Source organism: Emydura macquarii, unplaced genomic scaffold (assembly GCF_026122565.2).
Source record: "Emydura macquarii macquarii isolate MOO-44397 ecotype Brisbane River unplaced genomic scaffold, CSIRO-AGI_Emac_v2 contig_587, whole genome shotgun sequence".
NCBI lineage: Eukaryota > Metazoa > Chordata > Testudines > Chelidae > Emydura > Emydura macquarii.
In genome coordinates, this window is record NW_027130724.1 from 410,385 (window position 1) to 435,868 (window position 25,484).

Sequence of the window (25,484 nt, forward strand, 5' to 3'; positions counted from 1 at the left end):
CCGGCCAGCACCGCCCCCCCAGGCTGGCTCTCGGGGGCATGGCCTCCCATACCCCCACCATGCCACTAGTGTCTGTAATACCAAAATGGAAAACTGAGCAATGGGTCGGTTCTGTTGTAAGGTCTCACACACATTCTCCCTGTGCCTCCCTCTCAAATATATCTCCTTTAGTGTCAGTTCAAGGGGCCACTTAGAGCTAGGCCAAGCTATTCATGGGGGATAATTTATTCAGGGAGTTCAGCCATTTTTCTGTCTGTGACTTTTCCAGGAACAAATACATCAAACGGAGATTTGCTCTTTCCTCAGATCATTTTTCTAATGAGATCTGAGCTGAACTCTGTGTATGGACCTTCCAGTCCATTGTTCTGTATTCAGCAGGCACTGTTCTGGCTCTGCGATTAGTCACAGTGTCAGATGGTATTGTTCCTGTCCCCTGATCAGATCTACTTCTGCTTTCTCCAGAGACAAATTTCATTTTATCCTGAAGAGAATTTGCTGACTGAACTTATCTCAGCGACAGGCCTTGCGTTTGCTTTCCCCAGACACTGCGTGGGGGAAATCCCAGGTAAAGTTTTTAATAAGAGAAAGAGTGCTCCTGCAAGCAGAAATATACAGATCAGACATGTGAGAGCATCCTATTGACATGAGTGCCTAAGGCATGCTGACTTACGGGGAGAGGTACTCCACGAAGTTACTCAGGGTCTGCTTCAGAATCATGATGATGGCCATCTGGATAAAGAGATCAGTGATGCAGCCACTGGGGTGGCACTGCAAAGAGAAGAGAGTTATACTGTGCAGGCAAGATGGGCTGGCTTCGGGACAAAGGGCTGGATGCCAGATAGGTGGGCCAGAAAGAACATGGAGTGATGGAGGGGTTGTGCTGGACAGAACAAAGCAAAGATTTTTACAGAGATAGTGTCAGGGATGTGGGTGGGGCAGAGAGGTGGTACTAGGACAATGCCCAGAGACAGGAGTGGTGCAGAGAGGGCATGAGAGCTCTATGGAAATATCACTCACCTCCTCCAGCCTCCACTTGCCAGCGACACGCACGTAGTTCCCAGGACGGCCATTAATCCTGACCAGGAGAGTACAGAATTAAATGGGCCTGGTGCTCCCAGCCCCTCCTGCTGTAAATCTGGAGCTAGAAGGATAGTGACTCCCCAGCGGGACAGAGACACGGGCACCAAAAGGGGGAGTGTGCAGAGACTGAAAGACAGAGTGCGAGGGGGAGACAAAACACAGGCAGAGTCAAGCACACCAACCCAGCAAGAGAGGGACAGACAGAAAGAGAGAGAAAGACAAGCAGAGAGAGGTGGAGAACTACACGCTCCCTGCAAGAAACAAGGGTGAAATCCTGGCCCCACTGAGAGTAATCTGGGGGGCCAGGATTTCACCCACTGAATCAATGTCTGGGACGTCCAACTGCAGGAGCTCTCCCTCACTAGCTGCACCAGCCTTCTTTATCCCTCCCACCAGAGCAGCCCCTCCCTTCCCCTGCAACAAGGGTTTAGAAGCACCAGGCATGTTGGTCTGGGTTGTACTTTCATAGGATTTGTGGGCCTCCCTAGGCTGATTGGCCCTGGGGGTGTGTTACAGTACTAATGCAGACCCTACACCACCCCAGGTGAATAGGCACAGCTCCATCCCTTCAATGGAGCTGGGCTAAATGACATCAGCTGAGGACCGGGCCACGGCAGAGCTGCACTCACCTTCCCAGGAAGAAGGCAATGTAGATCAGTGAGGAGAAGTGGGTTAAGAACTGGAAAGTGAACATTTTCACGGCGAAGTTGTTCTCGCGCTCGGAGAAAGTCCGCGGCTTCTCTGGAAACGGGAACATGGGTCGGTGGGTTAGTGGCGGCAGCAGGAGCTCCCTTCCTTCCTGGACGGGCTCCTTCAGCTAAGTCAGGCTCTCTCCCTGAAGCGCTTGGGCCTTTTGCTGACCCAGAATCCCTCTACCCTGAACCTGACCCCCTGGAATTTGTACTCTCAGCAATCCCAGACCTTTGACCCAGCAATGCAGGTATTTGTGGCTTCTGTTACGGCAATCGGCTGTGTGTGGGACTACACAGGAAGGCCACTCAAACTAGAGATGAGGCAGGATAGAGAATACTTGTTAAGCACGGATTTCACCAGCTCTCCAGCAGCTACACTGGCTTCCTCTTAACTTCTGGGTGCAATCCAAACATGCTTACTTGGCTCTCAGAAGCCCTCCACGGCTGGGGTGCTGGCCATCGGCTCTATTTACCTCTCTTTACGTGAGCCTCGGTAGCAATTGAGATCAGACGAGGGGCTGTAGCAGATAGTCCCTCTGTTTAACTATCTAAGGCTAGTGGGCTCCCAGTGGAATACCCTTGACTCTGGCATTGCGTCTGGCCTGCTCGGCTCATTAGAGCTCTGTGCAGAGCTCATTTCATTTGCCTGGGGAATGGAGGAAAGGGCTGTGGCCTTGTCTGTGGTAGTGGCAATACCCTTCTCTTTGCTGCGCCGTACAGGAGCTACGTGGCATTAGCATATTTCAAGACGAGCAGCTGAGAGGGCCTGAGTGAAAAAGGTCCATTGATATCAATGGAAAGAGCCAGCCCCGGAGGGAGCATTTTTAGTACTCCCCAAATAATGTTCAGGATGAATCCAGCTGGCTGCGCTAGAGGATGCTAGATGCAGTGTGAATACAGCATGCGCTCTGACGTACCCAGGTCGCAGAGAAAGAGTGCCACGCGCTTGTTCACCTGCAGTGGAGGAGAGAGAGGGATGGTGAAAGGAGAGAATCGATGGGAAGGGTGTGGATTGTGGGAGAACGAGGAGGGACCGCATCATGCAGAGCTCTGTACCTTGGTCATGACGATGATGGTGACGTAATGCAGCACTGCCCCCGTTATCACCGCCACGGTGTCGGCCCATTGTCGGATGAACTCGAAGTCGCTTTGGGTGAAGACAACAGTTGCCACCACCCGGTAGATGACAAGAGCGTGGGCAATGCCGATCAGCACAGTGATCTGGGAGGACAGTGTGTCATCAGAGATCGTGCAGGGATTAGACACAGGAGGAGCACGGGAGCAGGTAATGAAGGGGTAAGGGAGAAACGGAGCAAACTGGGCGCAGGTGGGGAAGGACAGACTTAAATGTAGCCAGATGATGGGTTCTGTGCGCTTAACACCTGCATGTCAAGATCCAGACCTTTAGTGCCTGCACATAGCCTGCATGGTGGAATGCCTGTGCCTAGCACAGTTTCTGGGAGGAATGACGTGATTAAATACAGAGGACACTGACCAGCAGCAGGGAACCAGGCACATGCATGTAGGCTCTGACCTTGCTGGCACTCCCGTTGACAACTCTGCCCTCCCTCATAAGTAGAGTCCTCCCTCACCAATCCTGTTTCTCCCCTGCCCGCCCCCCCCCCGCTGATCCCCTGCCCCCTCTACCAGGTATACAGTTTGGATGGGTTTGCTCTAGACCATTTTCTAGGGATGGGGGCTGCAACGCTCTCTGCAGCAGTGTGGGTGAGTGGAAGGCAGCTGGCACATGCCAGTGAGTTCTCAGGAAACAAACTGGCCTTTTCCACGCAAATGGCTGCCTCCCAGCCCTCCCAGTGTGAGTATAATGCGTAAGTGACAGCCCTGCATTCAGAACCCCCCCCCCCCCCCCCCCATGTATCCCACGAACAGGCAGAGTAAGAGTACATCCCGCAGCAGTTCATATTTTCCTCACAGTGACTGCCCTGTAGATGGCCTTCACTCCTCTCTAGCAGCGAGCTAGGACTCCAGGCCCACGCAGCGCATGGTGGCCTCTCGGAGATGGGGCCAGTTAATGCTGACTCATCGGGGTGGCTGTACTGTAGGAACCAGGCTGAGAGCAGCACACAGGCCACCAGGCAGCCCTACAACAGTGATGACTTGACATCTCCACCACCCATCTATTTCACATCTTAAAGCGGAAAGGCTCTGCTGCCTGTCCCCAGCTCTCTGAGCTATTCAGTCCCTGTCCCGCTTCAAGTCACTTTCTGTGGCATTCATTTCACAACCACACACGCTCCTATAGCTCAGTGTTGTAGAAATCCACAAGCATTTGGAGGGGTCTGAGCCAATAGAAACAGCACCTACCATAAGCATCACTAAGAGAAGCATAATCATGCTGCGGACATAAGAGTGCTGGTTCTCCTGAAGGTCATGCTTTGGGTTGTTGATTAGCTGCAGGGCCAGCTCCTCCTGGGAATGGGGGGAAAAGAATATGCATCAGAGCCAGACTCTGAGAAAAGCAAGCCAAGGGGCAGGATATTCGCAGGTGTCAATGAGATGGAAGCATGTGATGAACATGACATGTTCTGGCAGGGCAGAAGAGGGACAGGACTTCTAGCGGGTCCTGAGGTATTTCTTCATTTCGCCTGCATAGCAAAGCCTGATCTCCATAACTTGGCCTGGATTAGAGATTCCTAGAAATGGCTGCAGGTTCTCTCATGCATACAGGCATGCTGCAGACAGATCTGACTGACCAGTCTTTAGAAAGAGGAGAGACAGTAGTTCCTGTGCTGTGCACTAACGGACGGCCTGCATCTAAAACCCTGGCAAGGAAAGGACTTCAGGAGCCCTGCCTTTCTTTCCTAATAAAGGCAGGGAGATCTGGGGGGTACCTCTCCTACAGCAGTGCCCCATTAATCCCAGTTCAGACTCCAGAAGTGGGAGGGTCCCGCTCTGCAGTGCCAGCTGGGACCCCAGCACTGAGTGTCCTCCCAGCAGTGCCTTTGCTAGCAGCGGCTGGAAAAGCATTTCCATATGCCTGTACCCAGCCCAGGGTCCACCTGCGCCTGGCAAGAGACAATGGCTCAGGGAGGGAGTGAAGTTTACTGTGTACTGTTCTGGTCTCCCATGTTGGGGAAACATGAATTCAGACTGGAACAGGTGCAGAGAAGGGCTACTAGGCTGATCAGAGGAATGGAGAACCTACCTTACAAGAGGAGATATAGGGAGCTTGGCTTGTTTAGTCGAACCAAAAGAAGACTGAGGGGAGATAGGATTGCTCTCTATAAATACATCAGAGGGAAAAATACCAGGGAGGGAGAGGAATTATTTAATTTAAGCACCAATGTGGACACAAGAACAAATGGATATAAACTGGCCATCAGAAAGTGTAGGCTTGAAATCAGACAAAGGTTTTTAAGCATCAGAGGAGTGAAGTTCTGGAACAGTCTTCCAAGGGGAGTACTGGAGGCAAAAACCCCTCACTGGTTTCAGACTAAGCTTGATAAGTTTGTGGAGGGGATGGTATGATGAAACGGCCTACAATGGCACGTAGTCGTTCTGCAGCTGCTGGTAGCAAATATCTGCAATGGCTGGTGATGGGACACTAGATGGGGAGGGCTCGGATTTACTACAGAGAATTATTTTCCAGGTGTCTGGCTGGTCACCATATTTGGGGTCGGGAAGGAATTTTCCCCTGGGTCAGAGGTTATGGGTCTATTACAGGAGTGGGTGTGTGAGGTTCTTTGGCCTGTCAGGTGCAGGAGGTCAGACTAGATAATCATGATGGTCCCTTCTGGCCTTAAAGTCTTTGAGTCTATAAAGAGGAAGACAGTGCAAAGGAGAGACTTATTCTCACCTCCTCTTCATCCCACCCGTACAGTTCCCAGCTGCTGACCACCTCAGCCCTCTGCCTCTTCCACAGCTCCAGGAACACGGTGGCTGTAAGAAACCACAGAACAGTGTGTCAGAGCAGCAGAGACTCCTCTGCCCCCTGGAGACATTGACTTAGCGAAGCAGTCACAGGAGCACGTCTTTCCTGCAGGCCAGCTAACGGAAGGGCTGTTAAGCATCCAGCTTCTCATCCAAGGTGGAGGGAAGCAGCCTGCAGAAAAGCCCTCCAAACGGGGTGTTTACTGCTGGTAGCCATGGGAACAATCCAGGAGGAGGATCCCAGATGGGTCTGAATGCACTTTCAGGACATGGTGGCCAGTATATAGAACATTTTCTAGCCAGTGTTGACAGACTCCCATCCCCAGCTGGGTGGGTTACCCCTCCCCTCCGTTCTGCGGCACGTTTCTCTTCTCTCTGCTGCACGAGCTGCTAGCAAACCATTCTGAGCCAGATTCTGTGCTGTGCTTTGCAGGAGAGAGGGACAGGGTGGAGATACAGAAGTGGTTTTATGCTGGAATTCTGGGCTGCTCTGGAGGCCAAAGCAGCCCCTGCATAGATTACAGTAGCCACAGGGACTGTTCTGACTTATAGTTGCTTCCATCCCTTCGGGTCCACAGCCCAGCCAGACCTTGAGGAGACTAATTAGTGCTCACTATGGCAATGCTTCTGGAATGTGTATACAGATAACCTCAGAACTAAAGTGAAACCAGATTAGACACACAGATGCTATTGTAATGTGTACAGTGAAAACCCATAGACAGATGGCCCACCAAACTCTTTTCACATAAGCCATTGAACAGACTGCAGAGGGGAATGGCCAGCCCTGGATCTGAACCAGCGATCTAAAGTTGAAGAGGACCAAAATCCATCCCCAAACACAGGTAACTTCACCAATCCCTACCCATCCTTCTTCGCATGCTGCCCAATCCCACTCCTTCCCTTGGTAAAACTTCCCCTCTCTGCCAGGCAAAGAGGAGGCTATCAGGTTCTGAATAGACAGCGTTGGAGCCCAGGTTGTCACCAGACCCCCAGCAGGCTGCTGATGGCAGGCCCTTCCCTCTTCAAAGCCTTGTGTTAGGGCATGGAGAGACAGAAACCTACCCCAGAGAGCCATTAACATTGCAAAGAGAACCGTCCCCTCGTTGTCAAACAGGTGAGTGAGCTGGAAAAGGAGAGACCGAGAAAGCCGTGATCACAAAGGAGAGCAGAGCACAGGGGCAAACGTCTGGCTGGAGAGGACGGCGGAGACCCCTCAAGGTGCTGCGGGGACTCTGCAAATGGCACGGGGCTGAGTCCCACCTGGGAGAGCAGTGCTGTATGGCACTCAGCAGTCCCTTTTCTAGCCAGCCACAGATCAAGGTAGACACGGGACATTGTGGGAGGTGTAAGAAGAGAAACTACGAGTTCTTGGGACACAACCCTAAGCCTGGGAAGCCCACAGCCCACAGGCAGGACAACGGCATTGGACATAATTCCTGCGGCCACCTGCAGCAGCTGCCGCGTTCCTGGGGATGCATAATGGCCGAGTGCTGGTGGGGGTATGCTGATGAGGCATAGGCACCGCATCAATTGGAAACAAGGGCCCAGTGGAGAAATGGAAGGTTTCTCTGGAGAGCATTGATTTACCTTGGCATAGGTGCATGTATCAGACAGCTGCCAGAACGGGCACTTCTGGTCGCAGAGTGGGCACATGATGGTGGCGTTGGCTTCACAGACCTCTTTGCTGGAGCAGGAAAGAAAGTAAGGAGTACACTGATTGTGCTGCTGCCCCATCAGTCGTGTGCTCATTCCATCCATCACAGTCAGCAGCCAAGGGAGAGGTAAGGGAAGTACTCATAGCTAGTGGAAGGAATAAAGCTCTACATTGCAACCATCAGATATTAGTGCCCTGGTAGTGCCAGGTGGTGTCTCCTCTTTAGCAAGCTTCCTTACAACTACATATTCATACACACTCCCATGGTCACACACACATGCGGGGGTGTAGCTAGCTGCCAAGTGTGTCCACACTGCAGATTATCTGTTGTCCCCGACTACAACACATCCCCATTCTCCAAAGCAGACATGCCATTCCTTACAAGGGCCAAAGTGTCCCCTGGATGCACTTACCTGACCTGACTGGAATCATAATAAAAGATCCCATATAGGAATTGAGTCAGGCCCAGCACAGCAGCTGGGAACAGGATGCAGGTGTACCAGCCTAGCCAGGCAAAATACAGGGTCACTTTCTCCCCAAAATAACTCCTGAAAGACAAGGTAGGAGCTGAAACCAGTCACCCAAAAATCCCATCTAGCCCCCAATTTTGCAGTGAGAATATTCAATGTCATAGAACCATAGAATATTAGAGTTGGAAGGGACCTCGGGAGGTCATCTAGTCCAACCTCCTGCTCAAAGCAGGACTAACCTCAGCTATATCATCCCAGCCAGGGCTTTGTCAAGCCTCAGCTTAAAAACCTCTAAAGATGGAGATTCCACCACCTCCCTAGGTAACCCATTCCAGTGCTTCACCACTCTCCTAGTGAAAAACTTTTTCCTAATGTCCAACCTAGACCTCCGCCACTGCAACTTGAGACCCTTGCTCCTTGTTCTGTCATCTGCCACCACCGAGAACAGTCTAGCCCCATCCTCCCTGGAACCCCCTTTCAGGTAGTTAAAGGCTGCTATCAAATCAAATGTCCTTAGAGGCAGTGTTCTCCCCACTGGGAATCCTTTGTGAATTCCCCCCAGAACCTCAGGATTGAGGATGCTGTCCCCAAATATCAGCCAGTCCTGTCCTCTTGCTTTTCCTTAGGTCACTGCTTGACCCGCCCCCCTGCCCTGATGATATAGGTGTTAATGATCTGAAAGAGAGGGGGTAAACAGTGAGGTGGCAATGTCTCCTGAGAATACAACGCTTAACACTCAGGTTAGTCAAGGCCAGAGAAGAATGTGGGGGAAATTCACAGGAGGTAACCAAGCTAAGTGAATGAATAATATGATGGCAGATGAAATTCAGTATTGACATGCTGAAGGAACTAATCTGAGCGGCTCATGCATGGCTTCTAAATAAGCCTGTAAAAAACACAGGAGAGAGATCTGGGCATTAATGTGAGCAGCTCAGGAAGGACCTGGATGAGGTGCAGCTGTAGTCAAAGTAAAACTTGAAAACGATACAGAAATCATAATGTCTATATGTAAAGTGAATGGTGCAGCTTCACCTGGTTCAGTATTGGTCACCCCATCTCCAAAAGGAGAAGCAGATTCGGAGGGGTTCCGAGATGATCAGTGAGAATGATTTAGGGGCATGGGAAAAAACCCTCTGATGGAGAAATTGAAAAGACTGGGCTTATTTTACAAGGAGACTAGTAAAAATGAGACATGATCATTATTTTGTACACTCGAATGGCCTAAAGAAGGTAGGTCAGGAATTTCTCTCACAATACAAGAATAAGGGCATAGTCCATGAAAGTGAAATTTGGCAACTTAAAATCTAGTTAAAGGAAATACTTTTTTAAATGATGCAAAGTTAGCATGAGAAACTCATTGCCACTGGATACAATGGAAGCCAAGAGCTTAGCAGGATTCAAAAAAGGGTTGGACATTTCTGCAGATGATGAGACTATCCAGAGTTGCAAGTAGTAAGGATATAATCCCTCTTGGTTCAGGGCATGAGCCAACCTGTACATGAGGGAAGAGGTCTGGGGGGTTAGAAGGGCCATTCCCTGAGGGCCGGTTATCCCATAATTACCTACTGCAGAATTGCTGCACCTTCCTCTGATGCAGCCAGTGCTGGCCGCTGTCAGAGGCAGGATACTAGACTAGATGGACCCCATGTCTGATCCAGTGTAACAATCCGATGCTCCTAAACCCACAGCAGTGAAGTGGGTTCAAAGTTTAGGCAAACCAAGTTTGTCCAGCTCCGGTTTGAACTTGGAGTCGTATGGAGGACTAGGTGGAAACCCTGACCTACCCAGAACAGGGAACTGTGCGCTCAGTCATGTGCAGTGGAGTTTTTCTGGCTCCTGTTTGCTGGATGGGTGTTTTACACTGTGGCCTTGCGCTGTCCCATTGTGCATACCTCTCAGTGAGTGTTACCTGATTTTTTCAATTGGCTGTCTGTAAAGTATATCTCTCCATCGGGCCCAATTCACCTTCAGGAATTGTCTCAGCTCTTCTTGCTGGAAAAAACAGGATTCAGATTAGACACACAGAGATATATGCAACCTGCCAACCCTTCCCCCCCTCCTGCCCCACACACACACACATCCCCTATGCTCCAACTAGGATATTAGTTAGGGCTTTTTCCAGACACATGCCAACATATCCTCACCCAGCCAAAGGAGCTATAGACCGTGACCTACTCCTCTGTCTTCCCAGCCATTCCTCCCCTACCTACTCACTTCCTCTCTTGCATCTGCAGTCCACACACGTTCTCTCCTGCGCATACATACTCTCCTAGCACCAAGGCATCCTCAGAGTCCTCACCTCATGCAGTGGAAACGCTGCCTCAAAGACCTTCTTCTTTATCAGCTTGTGGAGTGTCTCTGGCAGCAAAGCCGAAACAGGAAAGCTAGTGATGACAGGCAGACACGATTCCCCCCAGCACACACCAAACTCCACCCCCCCATTAAGATAAAAAGGCTCTAGGTGACACCTGAACAGAACTGGAGTTCAGAGAGATTCTGCTCAGGTGCTGAAAAGGAATCAGCAACAACCAGACTCTCAGTTATGCTTGGCCATTGCAGACAGACAGAGCAGGTAGAACATCTCCCGCTAGTCAGCAGACAGAGCGACGCCAATGGCAACCTCAGCAGAGGCACTGCTTCTGCTGTACCCACAAGTCTACCAAGGTTTCTTGCACAGTGTCTGTCACGCTGGCGCATGCACGAGGCTGCACGTGAGTTTGAGTGTGCCTGTGCATGAGGGTAGGAATGCAAGCGCTCATAGGAGCTGCACTTGGGATGTGTATTTGTGACTATGCACATGGGAACAGCAAGAGTGAGCTGGAAGGGAGGAAGCGTTTCCTTACCCTCAGGAGAAGTCTCTGTGTTCTGCAGGATAAAGTCAACGATACGTATCCTGAAACCCCAAATAACCAGGGATTAGGAAGTATTAAATACAAGGGTGAGCATGGACCAGAATAATGGCCTGGGATTACCAGGGCAATGGGAGATAAAGGCAAAGAACCATACCAGGATCCCTTAAGGAAAGGGTTAAGAGAACCGGACAGGTAGGGCAGCAAGGAGCCCGGATGGAAGAAGGAATGGAGTAAGGTTCAGTTGTGAGAAATTGGTGGAGACCATATCAAGGAGGCAAGATGCATGAGGACAGGAGCTTAGCATCACTCTCTGATTTTAAATGGTTTACTATTGAAGATGCAAAGTGCAGTAAAGTAATTCCCCATGGGGAATCAGGACAGGGTGCCTGTGATCCAGATAACAAGCACTTCTCACCCTGGGGAGCAGGATCCAGCACAGGCATTAGCGTGAAGTAGCACCCTGGTGTCTCTGAGATCAAGGATACGCTCACCTGGTGGTGATGAGCACGTTCTCCCGTGTGTGCGGATTCTGCAACTCGGTGTCTGGGTTCCTCAGCAGACATTGGTATTTTCGGAAGATTTCACTCGGGGCATGGACTCCATAGAATAACTTCTTGTCCTCGATATTCTGGGTGTAGGATCAGAGAGAAGGGAGATTAGAGAAAGACAGATAAAGAAAGCCCTGGGAAATAACACACGATTGGATCTCAGATCTCATCCTTTTCAGAGCCCTGTAATTCTGATCCCATTAACTTTTCCTCCCCACTTCGTCAGTGGTACTGGAACAATTTTTGTCGTGGCGGTGCTGATGATGGAAACCGTGTATTTGGTGTTTGTTATTACTCCTTCAAGTCAGGGGGTGTGGCAGCCCCCCCAGGACCCAGAGTTCCAGCGCCACTGCACTTCATTCCTCTTTCCCTCAAGCTGTTGACTTCTCTTCTCCTACCACACTTCCCTTCCCCTGCGCGGGAAGATTCTCTCCTCCTCATCAGTTAAGTGCTTGCTCGCTCCAAATTCTAACCCCTCTCTAACACCCTCTTTCTCCTTCCAGGAGTTTTTCCTGCCCCATTCTCATTACCAGGAATTTCTTAGGCCTGATCCACACTGAAAAGTTACATCAGCATAGCTACATCTCTCAGCGGTGTGAAAAATCTAACCCTGAGAGACGTAGCTATACCGACCTACACTCCTGGTGTAGACAGCACTAAGTCGATGGAAGAATTATTCCATTGACCTAGCTCTCACCTCTCAGAGAGGTGGATTAACTACAGTGACAGGAGAACCCTCCCATCACCGGAGTGAGTGTCTACACTGAAGCACTACAGCAGTGCAGCTGTAGCAATTTAAGCTTACACAAAGGGTCTTGGTAACTTGATAGTCCCAGACAAGGAAGTAATACAGCCAGGAAAGGGTTGATGTTCCCTCCGAGGGGAAGAAAATGTCTGTGTCCCTCAGACAAATCGATATTAAGGCCAGAAGGGACCACTAGATCATCTAGTCTGACCTCCCATATAAATAAGAGCTGTCACACCTCATCCATAACTGCTCTCACTCCAGGAGAGAGGGGCCCATCCAGAACAGGTTCACAGAGCCCACTGGAGAAAAAGGGTTGGGGGGCAGAGGGAAAGCCCAAGACTAAATGATCAAGGAGGCTTAATTGACCTCGTCCCTGGAGAAGGAGGTCCCTTCAGGGCAGCTTTAGGATTCACTGGAGGAAAAGCTCAATCTTGAATGAATAGAGAGGCTATAAATGGCTGAGAAAACCAGGTACACAATTCTTTACAGTTGTTCTTGGCCTTTCTTATGCCCTCAACTGTTGCTGCTCCTGGAAGGAGTCTGAACTAGCCCTCCTGATATGGAGGAGCTGGAGAATGGGCTCATGTACTAAAGAGCGTAAATGATCTTGCATTGTGTAGGGAACCAAGCTCCATAAACACCTTGGAGCAGTGGAGAATTGTCACTCCTAGAAGGAGACATCTGAGCTTAGCATCAATGGTGTTGTCCAGTGGTCCGGGTGGTGAGATACCCTGGAACTTTCCGACTACAGGCCAGATCCCCAGCTGGTGTAAACCAATGCAACTCTGTTGATTACAGCAGAACTGTGGCGATTTACATCAGCTGAAGATCTTGGTCTTCTATCTGGATAGCTGTAGATCTAGCAGGTGGCTCAGCTGGGAGGTGGGTCTAGGCTTCAGGGACAGGTGATCACACTAAAGTTGTACATCATCCGTCTGGAAGCCATTTTAGGTGGAGCCTAACATCTGCACCTGCTGCTCTGAATGGGCTGGATTATGTTTGGTGACGCAAATGGTCAGGATCTTGGACTGTGATATCAGGATGGGCTTTCCTTTGATTTCTTAAAGAAAGAAGGGGGATGGGGGAGGAACCACGACATGGCCGGCCCAAGGGCAAGAGGGGAGGGGAAGCTTTTGTGAGCTTTTTATGCTGGCTGTTTCCACCGAGCCAAATCCCTGTGAGTGCCACCTCACAGCTGCATTGTAGCACTGGGAATTGGCATATGGTCTATGCCTAGAACCAGCTAAGCTAAGAGTAATAGGATGAAAATAAGAAAAGGGAAAATGTACAGTGGGCTCGACGTTCACAAGTTTCCTCACAATGAGAGCTGTTTGTGGAAACATCTCCCCAGTGGAAGCCCTAGTGCTCGGATCTTTGACAACTAGACTGGCCACGGTACTGGAGAATATGCTGTAAGGAACAACCCTGCACTGGCCAGGGGTTGGACTGGATGATCTAAGAGATCTTTTCCAGCTTCTGTGACACAATCGCTCCCAGCATTAAGGGCTGAGTCATCCAGTTTAGCCAGTGATCATGTGCCTCCGAGGATCTGCCCTCCCCGAGTTAATCTCACCTTGATGATAAATCCTTTCTTCTCCAGCTCTTCCAAGAATTTCTTCCTCTTAGCATCCTTCTCGCTGCCAGGCTTGTGTTTGTCACATACTAGGATGAAGTCCCACTTCATGGAGCTCTGGCCAAAGAAAACAGCCCAATGACATCAGCTAGCAATGGCATTGCACGGGATATTTTTGCAGCTTCTCTCCGGGCATGGAGGCCAGACTTCATCTCATCAGGCCAGTCTGGAGGGCCCCTAAGGATTCCTTCCCAGTGGGAGAAGAGTGAGGGAGCACCCTCCCTAAGGGCTTGTGGGGAGGCTCCCACTATTGCTAGGAGTACTGGTAACTCTCTGTCTGCAAAGTCAGAGTGGGGATGTCAAGGTGGGCTGGAGAGGACACCTGGGGACTTTCTCAGCACTAGAAGATCAGGGAGATAGAAGCAATCAGACTCTGGTGTGGATCTGCATTTTGATGTCATGTGAGGCTGTGGTGAGCTCAAACAGCTTGAATATAAGAGCTACTGCAGCACTGGACAGAAGGATTGTAACTCACCGGGACCAAGGCCTCTAATTGCTCTATGGGGTCGTCTCTCCAGGGAGTCAGCATAATTTCATCCTACAGCAAGAGGGAAAGAATGAAAAAGGAGGGGGCACAGAGCATTCCATGGAATGGCAACATCACACATATACCTAGTGTCCTAACCCAAACTCTGAGAATGGCAGGAAGTGTCTCCTGGGTCAGACCCTGCCTCCTCCTCCTTTAAGTAATGGGGGAAGCTCTTAAATGAGAAGTTGAACCAGCTCCAGTTGGGAAGAGCAGGAGTCCAGGATTTCATTCCATATCATAGCTCAGAGATGTCACCCTTTCTATTTAGCATGTAAATAATAAAATCTTTCCAAAGTACAGAATCTTTTACCCCCATAGAACTCTGCAGACCACACAAAGAGTTTACTCCTAACTGCCTCTGAAAAGCCACCATCGCAGGAGGTGGGAGAGAAGCTGTTTAAGATCACGCAGCCACACTACACACTCGTTGAGGGCAGAAAATGAAAAACAAATAATATATCCAAACTGCAGTTCCAGAGAAAATTCTAGCTCAGAAGTATTTCAGTGCTATTCTAGGAAGTATAAGCGAGGTGACATGAGGATATGTCTGAGAGACAGGCAGAGAAGTGTGATTGAACTGGAGGGGAAAAAGTTCAGGAGGAGATATTGAGGAGCTGATTGCACAGAGGTGCTGTCTGAATACACAGGATCAAATTAAACTGCATAAGAAGACAGCAGAGCAGAGGGAAAGGATCTATTTAAATGTTACTGGCTTTACTTCTGTTTTCTTTCCAACTGACCTGGAGAAGAAAAAGTGGGGACAAGAGTTACAGGCAGGGGTTACAAATTGCTCAGCCAGGCAGAAAAGTCTTAGCATTCACCTTTGTGTATGCATCTCCAAGTGATTAGTCACACTGCTTAAAGTTCACTTCTCCTCAGAAACCATTTATGTAAGAAAGGTGGTAGTTTCACTCAGCAGCCCTGCTCTCTCTGTATAAGTCATTCATACCTGCTGACTTTTGTTGTTACTGCTTCTTCCTTCAGTTAGCCTTGCACACCTGACAAAGCTAAGAGAGAAGTGAACCAAATTCTCTTCCTGCTTGTGCATCAAGAGAATTGCTTTCCACTTTCCACATGTGCAAACCCTGGTAAAGCAGTGGGGCTGGACAGGTGTCACTGGGGACAGAATCTGAAGACAATCAGGTTGCAAAGGTGAGAGTGAGGATATAATTGACCTTAAACAGTGGACTTTAATTGGCCTGTTGAATGTGTAGCAGGGGTGAGAGGAAGCAATGTGATGTAGCATACTGGGCACAGGTTGGGAGGGAGAGGGTTGTGAGTACTAATGCTAGCTGTCTGTCACTGCCAGTCAGCAGGCCTCGAGGAAGTCACTTCATCTCCGCTGTGGTGACGGTAATATTTTCCCACATCACTGGGGTGTTTTGAGGATGAGTTAGTTAGTGGTTGCACAGAGCTTTCAAAGTGTAAAGCACTGCACACAGGCTAAATATTCTCATATGCTACAGTGCCATTTGGGAGAGTCATTTCAGGGCAGGGAGACCAGTGCTAAAGACAGAGACATGCACACTGTGCTCCATCCTGTAGACTTTACAGTTGTAATGTTCATTCAGGACTGCAAGTGAATGTCTCCCCGCCAATGGTGTGATGATTAGCACACGCTGTTTATAAGCTGCTGGTGACTGCTATTTCATTTGCTTCTCCTGGCCTGAGATATTTGTGAGTCCATGTGGTAGGCAAAGAGAAAACCCCAACAGATCATAAACAAAGCTTCTAATGTTGAAAAGGCCAGCAGGGGTCAAAAGATGCAGTCCCTCCTGGGACACCTTAGAAAATACAGAAAGGAGCATGCAGCTCTTCAGCTGGTAAATCAGCAGAGATCTGTTAACTTCAACAGAACTATACCAGCTGAGGGTCTGGACCCACATATCTTCTAACAGCATGTAAGGGCACGTAAGTCCCTGCAACAGTCAGTATCTTGTAGTGCACCACATTTGTTCTCCAGCAAACCCTTAGCATTGTCATTATGATAGTGTTTCAAGCTGGGCAGATGGCTTAGATGTGAGGGAGGAAACAGAGAGGCCAGCCTTGGTTTGCCTGTGACAACGGGAAACTTGGAAGCAATGTCTGTTTGCGTGTTGCTGCTCTTAGTACCTTGAAGGAAAGCAAATGGCCAGAGAATGGGGTTTGTTCCTAGCCAAGTTGGGAAGGTCATTTTAAATCTTTATGAAAGAACAGAGTGAAGGACAAGCAATTTAAGGTTTCACGCAGCTCCTTTCTGATAAAGGGACAGGGCCAACCCTGGAGAAAATCTGTGATCACTTGTTGTGTAGAGGGGAGGCAAAATTCTCCTCTCAGATTTGCTGGGCTTCTGCATGCTGAACTCCTGACGTGTCCACCTACCACTGGCTGCGATACGGGGAGAGAAGAAAATCAAAGTGGACCTTTCAGGGACGTGCAGCCTGATCCAAAACCGGTCAAAGTCAATGGAAAGAGTCCCATCGCCTCCAATGGGCTTTGGATCAGGCCCATACAGAGAGCAGCACACCCAGACTGAGTACTGCCACACAGATCTGAGAGGAGAATTTTGCTCTCAGTATACCAGATTTTTCTCACTTCTTGTTATTTAAGCAAACCTGACTGGTCCTTCTGACTTATAGGAACTTGAAAATAGGAGTGATGTTAAGACTTGAAGCCAAATCCTCAGCTACTGTAAATAGGCAATGCCTCATGGATCTGTGCTTATTTACACTAGGATATGACTGAGATTGGACTGCATTCAAGATACAGGGCTGCAGAAGTAACTGAACGCATTGTCTGTGATATGCAGAAGGAAATCTGCAAACCAACTCCTTATCACAGTGGATAATGCTTTCTTCTCACTGCTGAGTCAGCAACCCTGAGCAGCAAGACAGTCTTTGAGGTTTATTTTGAATTGTGAAAGTGATAAGCAATGGTGGCCACAGACGCAGCAGAACAGGCAGATTGCATAGCTACTCCCATGCTTCAACATCCACGTGAGCACTCCACACTAACAGAGTCGACCCATCTCTGAAATGAAATGACACTGAAGTATTGACGAGCGACAGTACTAGCATTATGCTTGGCAAAAAAACAGGTATTTGCTCAGAGTCCACTGCAGAATGACAATGAGTTACTTGGATCTCACCATTCCAAGTACTCATTAGGGATAGCAGGGGATGAATCGGTTCAAAGATGAGTAAATCAATCGCCTTCACAGACCAAGTGATCAACTGATACTCAATCTCCTCAAAAGCAGTATCACTTCTGGAAGGGTGCAGGAAATATAAGAGGAGCAGATCAACCCAGACTGGCTGCATGTTCAGCCCATAATGTGTAGCCAGCTTGTTACAGCTTTCTGGCACAGGTGTATTTAACTGCAAATACACTACCTGTGCAGTGGACTTTAGCAAGAGATCATTGTCTGATAGGGGTATGGACAAGAGACTCTTAAAACTAGCAAGGGGCTCAAATGGCAAAATTGATATCTGAATTTCAAACAGTCCAAGGTTCACAAGATCTAGATCTGCGGTTTTGGTTCAGTGTGTTATAAAGATAGGAGCCACTTGTGAAGTTCTGATCTGGAGTCAGAACCTTCCCCAGAAAGTTCAGGAGTTGGGATTTTGGTTCAGACTTATCTCTGAGAACCTAAGCGCTTTCTGATGGGCCTTACAGTTATGTATGACACTTCAGGTCTAATTCTGCTCTCACTTGCACCACTGCAATCCCATTGGCCTCAGTGTGACCACACCAATGTAAAAGAGAAGAATTTACCCCTTATGTGAACTATTGATACTTTCAGAAATGCTACCACAAAAATCTGTGGATCAAATCCAGACTTGGTGTGAGCAAATGCAACTCCCTTGCCTTCAGTGGAGCAGCACTGGCATTAGCTAAGCCTGGCTTCTGCTTACGTCTCTTGTTTATTCTGAGTTGCACATTTGTCACAGTATCAGATCTGTTGAGGTGATGACAGAGCAGCCAGAAACAAAGACTCGAAGGGCTGAGGGAGCCATTCAGAATGGAAGTGTTGGTCTAACAGCAAAGACTCAGATGTGAAGAGCATCAGCCATAGAGAGCTGCTCATCATCACTGTCAGCAGTTTTTAAACTGTGATGGCTAGTGACACATCCAGCAAATTAAGTGACAAATTAGTGACAAATCCAGGCTCAGTGGCTTCTGCTGAACTGACTAATTACAGATTTGTATTCGTGCTCCCACAATGAATGTTCACCAGCAGATTTGCCTCCTGCACATTGTGACTCACAGTTGGGATACATGTGCCAACAACTCAAGTTGCTAATGATCAGATACATGACCCAGGATTACAGAACCGTTTAAAATTGATCCCATGCAGCTCAGCTGAATATGAGGGAAGTTTCAGCAATATAGACATTGGCGTTCCTTCCTTTATTCCACATGAGACTTTCAGTTCCTTCCTTCCTTGTTAATGTTCTCTAACGTCCTGGTCCTCCAGTTCGTGATTGGAATCTGGAATCTTACGTCACAACTTGCTTGCATAAGCAGCACTCAGCCCATGTACAAGAACCAGAAGAACTTGTCTGCCCACCATGCTCACTGCGGCAGCTCCCATAATTGAGTCTGTGACCTGTAACACAGCTGGTGCTCTGCTGTTTGGGAAGTGGCCAAGAACACTACCTGACTTTGACTAGATGAGCTCCCCAGAGTTTACTGCCTTCAAAGCACAGACCGCCCTCCCTCCATCTTCTCCAGCTTTCCCATGGCCCTAGCAGGGAGCTCGTGCAGCTCTGAAATTGCCACCACACCCTTCCCTTAGGCCACACAGTGTAACAGTGGCACAGCTGGGAACAGAGCTCAGGAGTAGCTGGCATCCAAATCTCAGCTTTAACCTCTAGAAAATGCAGCCAGGCAGGGGAGGGGTGAGAGGGTCTTTAAGCCTTCTGTGCCTCCATGATCCTCAGGCTTCTCTGCACCAGTCCAGTTCCCCTGGTGCAAGGTAGAGCAGCCTGAAGGCTGCTCCAGTTTGCAGTGGTGCAGTGACCATTGGGATTGTCAGGGCACAGCAGAGCTCTAGCAACATGCCTCTTTCCTCAGCCACCACCCCTGCACCAGACAAGAGAGAAGGGTGGTATAGAGCACTACAGTGGCTTCGCACCATCTGTGGGTGGCCTAATGCATCTGGCCTGCTGCCTCTTAGGCTCACTCTGTCTGGTTCCCTCCCACCCCCTTCCTCTCGGCCTTATCTATGCGAGACGTATTCTGCTAAGATTCCCCACCATGGCGACCAGCATTTCAGCTCACCAGTGATAGCATAGACGAGGTGCTGGTAGCTACAGAGGTGCTGACCACCATGTTATCTAGCTATGCTCTGAGCAGGGTTAGATAATCAACTGGTTAAAACACCTGTGGCCTGTCTACACTAGTGCTCTATTTTGCTGCCACCAGTGCAGCTCTAGCAGTGACAGGAATGGTGGGCAATGTTAAGTGGAAAAAAGTCTAGTGTGTAGACACCCCTCTGTTTCACTTTCTTTGCTCAGGCCTCCCCCTCTGGCTCCCTCTTTCTCCACCCTTCTTCTTGCTCCCTTTCTTCCATTGGCCCTCTCCCTAGCTGCCTGAGGCTATCTCAGTGGAACATCCAATCCATCCCAGCAGCCCTGGTTACTGCTAACACCACCCTAACCAGCCAGTGTACATCTGCTTTTCTGGAATCAGACCTGAATCATGGCATTAAAGGGCTCAGAGAATGTCTTTACATTAAGGGAGCTACAGCAGAGAACTTCTGCAGGTCATTTACACTCATCCCTAGTTAGGACAGACCCATGTTTCCCAATCTTTACAAGCAGCTTAGTAAGGCTTTTAAGACCTGGGAAACATGGTCTGCCCTAACCAGGGATGATGTAAATGACCTGCAGAAGTTCTCTGCTGTAGCTCCCTTAATGGGTAGGAAATGAGTGGGAAATGCCACGGGCATCTAAAATGTTTCCTGCTAAAGTCAATTTGTCTAGAAAAAAACAATAACCAGCAAACAAAATACTAAATGTGCCCTATTGGACTAAATCCAGCTACATTGCCCAGCCGGAATAGATGGGCTGGGAATTGCCAGATATGGAGGGATATGGGAGGAATTCTTGCCCGAGGCTGTGGAGCTGTTCCACGGCTCCAACTCTAATGGTTGGTGCATGTACATTGTCTCCAACATGCCCCCTCTATGGTGGAGAGGACCTGACAATCCTCCCTTTGACAGATCTTCCATACTGGTTTTTGCCCTCCAAGTTTATCCAGGCCCTCCTTCATTTAACACATGCTTCCTGCATATTGCTGTATGGGAAGCGTTCATTATGGCAGCAATAATAATTTGGTCACATTTCACATGTGCATATTCAATAGGCATTAAAGATAACTCCATATACAGCAAAACTGGTCAAATAATGACAAAAATGTATTCACAAATAAATTAATCCCAGATTGCTGAAAACAATTCACTAATACTGTATCTAATACTCTCTTGAGCTAGCTGATTAGAAGGAAAAACTTCACAAATTATTTATTCAATCATCAAGGGGAAAAAATCTTCACATAAACTATTGGAGGGTATTATTTCGCCAGTTCTAATACACAGCAGTGCGAAATTACCATAGGCCAGATCCTCCTGTCCAGCCAAGCTGTGCTTAGCACAAGACCAAGGCAAATACAAAAGTGGCTTTAAGCCCCCAGATACTAGGGCTGTCCTACACCAGCCTGGATCTCCAACACAAGTCAGAGCAGCCTTCAAGTTGCTTGTGCTGGCTGACTAAGGGGCCATTATAATCCTTTCCCTGGACACCACCACCCACACCAGAGGACCAGAACCAGAACAAAATTGGTATAGAAACTGCTTCACTAGCTCTACACCACCAGGTATACACACTCCTTACACAGGGAAGTCCTCAAGGAGTCAGTTAAATTAACTCTAGGGCAGACTGCTTTGCATGGCTGGAACAGCGCAAGGCAGCCAGAGAGGAACCAAGGATCTGGCCCTGTGTGCTGTTGAGGAGGCTGGATTAGGGTGACTGTGGCAATCATAACTCTGAATTGACTGTGATCTGTGTAAAATGTCAGCCCTAATTCTTGCCTTTAACAGAGACAGAAGTTGTCATGTCTCTTCCCTGCCCCAAATAGGGAGAGCAGCTAATGAGCTCCACCCGGTGGGAAAAAGTAAGGAAATATGTAATCCCCTGACTTCACTGTTAGCTTTAACCTGCACAAGTCCTATACACAGAATCCTGAAACATCATTCTCCGCTAAGGCTGAACCCTCACAGATGGGCAAGCATGTAGTCTCCTTTCATATGTACCACATCTACATCATCTCTAGCACATCTTTACCAGTGACCTTCAGTGAACCCGCAACAGGCACCATCACCTTGCTTTAGGCCACAGATCTCCTGTGAGTAGGGCCCTGGACTGCTCACACAGATATGGGCTAGTCATGTGAATGAAGTCTGTAAGATCAGGTCCCATTTATTTTTTTCTTTAAATTCACGATGGTTTACAGCTGATTTAGTATCTGAATATCACAATGAAAATTAATGTCTCTGATCTTTAGGAGTCATTTACATCAAGCAGCTCATCACCACAACGCCTCCACTCAGTCTAAAGAAACTCCAAACTCGGAGGAAACTTTAATTGAATTGACACATGATACATTTGTATATTTTCCATTAGTTCCAGTCTTCCTGGGAGACTCCAAGAGTCTTTTTTGGACTGAGGAAAATGCCTGATTTCTTTTCTTTTCTTTTCTTTTTCACAGAAGCAAAACATCTAACTTCACCTTTTAGCTAAGTGGGTCTTTCCCACTCATCTTAGTGTACTTCACCAGTTTCATAAAGGCTCTGAGCCCAAGTGTCCATAAAATGTATTTTTGTTTCCCATCCCTCCTTTCTTTCTTTGACTCCCCCATCAAACCGAAGTTCACATCGTTTGAACATCAGCGGAGCCTGTAAGCAGAACAAACTGATGGGCACGTTTGGGCAGCTAGCTCAACCAGCAGCTCCCTGCAGATGCCATGGGAAACCGTGAAACGAACGTGACTCTGGGTGGCTCGGCTGAGCCAGTTTCGCACGGCGAAGCGAGTCACGGGCTGGGAAGGGGAACTAATGCATTTGCGAAACGCGTTCCAAAGTGGATCGAGTTGGTTGCGGGGGGGAGAAAGGGGGTTGAAGCTCGAAGAAGAAACGGATCGGGTTTTAAAAAGGTGCCTTGATTCAAAGGTCCCGACGGCTCGGGGACTGTGCACAAGAGGTGCTGCTGAGCGGGCGCCTTCTTACCTGCATGGTGGAGGGAAGACTCTTTCCCGAGAGCTGGATCAGGGCAGCCTGGGCTGCGGCTGAGAGAAGCCGAGTGTGTGTGGTTTTCCGCTCCTCTGTCCCGAGGTTTCCCCAGGCTGAGCCTTTCAGATCCGCTTCAGCGCTAGGTTCTCACCCTCCCTCCTCCCGGCCGGGGAAGTACAGAGCCCCCGCTGGCTCCCGCCGTGTTGGAGCCCGGAAGGGAGCTGGCCTTTCACCCTCTCCCGCACCTGCTGCGGATGGGGAGTGGCATGAGGCCAGCAGTGTCTCGCCAGCTGCTTGTGGCAGCCTTGGGCCAACTCCCCGGGAAGAAGGCTAGCGCTCCAGGTCCCACCTAAGTCTTCCAAAGGGGCCGCTCAGCCGGGGAGCCTCGCCTCTGGGGTGCCCTGTCTGACGGCAGGGGCCTGATTTTCCTGGGTGCTGAGCACCCACCGCTCCCACTGACTTCAGGGGCAGCCGGGAGGGCTGGGTGGGTGGGTGGGTGTGTGTGTGTGTGGGGGGGGGGAACCTGACTCCAGGGGGAAAACTCCAGCCCCACTGGAGAGTTTTGCCATTGATTTCAGCGGGGCCAGGATTTCACCCAGGGGTCTCAAGTTGGGCACCCAAAGTCAGTGGCCAGGTGAACATTGCCCCTGCTGTCAGGAAGGGGAGCAGGACGTGGCCAGGTGAGCGCTACCCCGTCCCCTCCATTCTAGCCTGCACCATTTTGTTCTTCTTGGATGGGCAGGATTAGTAAACACTCTGCATTAAGCCTCCTAGTCCCCAGTCCTTCCTCTTTTACTAGGTCTCCCTCCCCATGCTCTTCCCCTGCTTTCTTCTGTCCCTCCCTGCTCCCCTAGGCCTTGCTGTATCTTTTCTTCCCTTTTTCCAGTGGCTGATTTCCTTAACTCATAGAATCATAGAAGTGTAGGACTGGAATGGACCTCACCAGGTCATCTAGTCCAGTCCCCCACACATGAGGCAGGACTACGTGTTACCTAGAAAGACCATCCCTGACACCTGTTCTTAGAAACCCCCAGTGACAGAGATTCCCCAACCTCCCTAGGCAATTTGTTCCAGTGCATAACTGCCCCGACAGTTAGGACATTTTTCCTAATGTCCAACCTCAACCTTCCTTGCAATTTAAGCCCACTGCTTCTTGTCCTATCCTCAGAGGTTTACAAGAACAATTTTTCACCCTCCTCCTTGTAACAACCTTTTCTGTACTTGAAGACTGTTATCATGTCCCCTCTCAGTCGTCCTTACTCCAGATTCATGTGTTTCTCTAATATGTAATGAAGGTTCGCTCTTCCCTATTCTTTCCCTACATTTCACCCCTTACCCCATTTTTCCTTTTGTGCCCATGTTAGATTCTCTATTAGTGTTGTTTTTGTTTATTATGTATTTGTACTGTACTATCACCCAGGAGCCCCAGTCATGGACCAGGACCCCATTGTGCCAGGCACTGTACTAACACAGAACTAAAGGGAGGTCCCTATCCCAAAGAGCTCACAATCTATGGGTCTTCCTCATTTTCGCCCACACTCTTTCAAGGCCTTATCCAACTCCAATGGGAGTTTTCCATTGTCCTTAGGGGCAATTGGGTTGGACCCTCTGTCTGTCCTCCCCCTCAGTCTCTCTTCCCTTCCCACACTCTCTCTCCCTTTCTCATCCCATCAATTCCTCATTCAATCTCTTTTCTAACCTGCCCTTCACTCACTCTCCACCCTCCCCAGCCATCTTTCATCCTCCACTCCTTCCCAGCCCACACACCCATCATTCCCTCTTCTTGTCTCCACCATCATCGTCATCATTCTTGCCACCCCTCCCCCCCACTCCACCAAACACTCTTGCTTGCCTTCCCCCACTCTGAGCAGCCTTTCAGGTCCCTGCCTGAGGTATCATTGGAGGGACTCGATCCTCCCGGTTTTTCCTTCCCCTCCCTTCCTCATTAGCAGTTCTGAACCACAGCAGGACCGATGGTGCCATGTTAAACTTGGGACTTCCCTGTGAATGGGATGCCTTTGGGACCTCCCCTGAAGGTAGGTTACAAAAGGCCAGCTTTGGTCCTGATTTTCTCCAGGCCCCTGCTGTCCCTTTGTCCATTCCACTGCTCCTGCCAGCAGGCCCTGGAGGTAAGAAGGAAAAGAGATACATGGTAATAGGAGGATTTGAACAGGCTTCAAATTTCCCCTGCTTAAAGGAAAAAGGCAGTGATTTCTATTTCTGTCCGATGACTGAAGACAAGTTCACTGAGTCGGGGTAGGCAAATTAAAGAAGGAAATTACAAAGCAACATGTAAAAATTGTTTCAGGCACCCCAACAATAGGCCTGGGTAGCTGGGGTTGGCATGTATCAGGACAGAAAAATCAGAGCTGCAGTTAGGGACACAGGGAACAGCAGCAGATTTCCACAGCTCCTTTTAAGTATGTTCTGGGGGCCTGATCCTCAGCTGGTTTAAATCATTGTAGTCTCCTCTGAACTCAGTGGACCAGTTGAGAATCTGGCTTTGTATATTTTTTAATGGGACTTTTTGGTTTAATGTGAAAAATAACAGAACTTAAGAGCTGTGGAAATCTCCTGCTATCCCCGGAGTCTCTGTCTGAAGCTCTGATCAGCTCTGACAGTCTGGATGCTTCCTGATGTATTATTTCCTATTTAGTTCAATATGCTAAGCAGGGCATTTTAAAGCAATAAAGCATTTTAAAGCAGTGAGTTAGTCATATCTGAACACTGACACATTGCCAATATTTTAACAAGGAGCTCCCACAAAACGTTTCCCCCCTAGCCTGTGAAAAGCAGTTGTAGTTTAAGTTTAATGCCTTCCATGGTGAAAAGTTCCAGAGGGGTAGCCGTGTTAGTCTGTATACAGCAAAAACAACAAGAGTCCTGTAGCACCTTAAAGACTAACAAATGCCTGCAGAAATTTGTTAGTCTTTAAGGTGCTACAGGACTCCCGTTGTTTTTAAGTTTAATGGAACTCAGATCAAAACCAACCAAAGGGCCACCATCAAATCAAAACTACCACACATGCATCCCTTGTTGAAATGCTTCTGGCACTCCTGCCAATCTTGCTTCCTGCTCCCCTCTCTTTACCAACAGTGGCCCCTACCCCCATTGATCC

General features: G+C 49.0%; 1 protein-coding gene across 4 annotated transcripts in view; it reads right to left on the bottom strand.

Moving 5' to 3' along the window:
- The window catches only part of ANO9 (anoctamin 9), a 33,913-nt gene extending 11,176 nt beyond the window's left edge, over nt 1-22,737 (bottom strand). For 3 of the 4 annotated variants that reach the window (XM_067540445.1, XM_067540443.1, XM_067540446.1), the window contains exons 1-17: nt 22,364-22,737; nt 14,044-14,106; nt 13,509-13,625; nt 11,131-11,267; nt 10,631-10,680; nt 10,087-10,145; nt 9,697-9,779; nt 7,731-7,865; nt 7,251-7,347; nt 6,726-6,786; nt 5,590-5,672; nt 4,098-4,202; nt 2,829-2,993; nt 2,690-2,726; nt 1,710-1,821; nt 1,018-1,075; nt 671-768 (exon numbers count right to left, since the gene is read on the bottom strand). In XM_067540445.1, the coding sequence (XP_067396546.1) occupies nt 671-768; nt 1,018-1,075; nt 1,710-1,821; nt 2,690-2,726; nt 2,829-2,993; nt 4,098-4,202; nt 5,590-5,672; nt 6,726-6,786; nt 7,251-7,347; nt 7,731-7,865; nt 9,697-9,779; nt 10,087-10,145; nt 10,631-10,680; nt 11,131-11,267; nt 13,509-13,625; nt 14,044-14,106; nt 22,364-22,369 (1,466 nt within the window). In that variant the 5' untranslated portion in view covers nt 22,370-22,737. Of the gene's footprint in view, nt 1-670; nt 769-1,017; nt 1,076-1,709; nt 1,822-2,689; nt 2,727-2,828; nt 2,994-4,097; nt 4,203-5,589; nt 5,673-6,725; nt 6,787-7,250; nt 7,348-7,730; nt 7,866-9,696; nt 9,780-10,086; nt 10,146-10,630; nt 10,681-11,130; nt 11,268-13,508; nt 13,626-14,043; nt 14,107-14,837; nt 15,057-22,363 lie in introns of those variants that run through there. The other variant, XM_067540444.1, reaches the window with a different exon arrangement.
- Nucleotides 22,738-25,484: the final 2,747 nt, after the last annotated feature.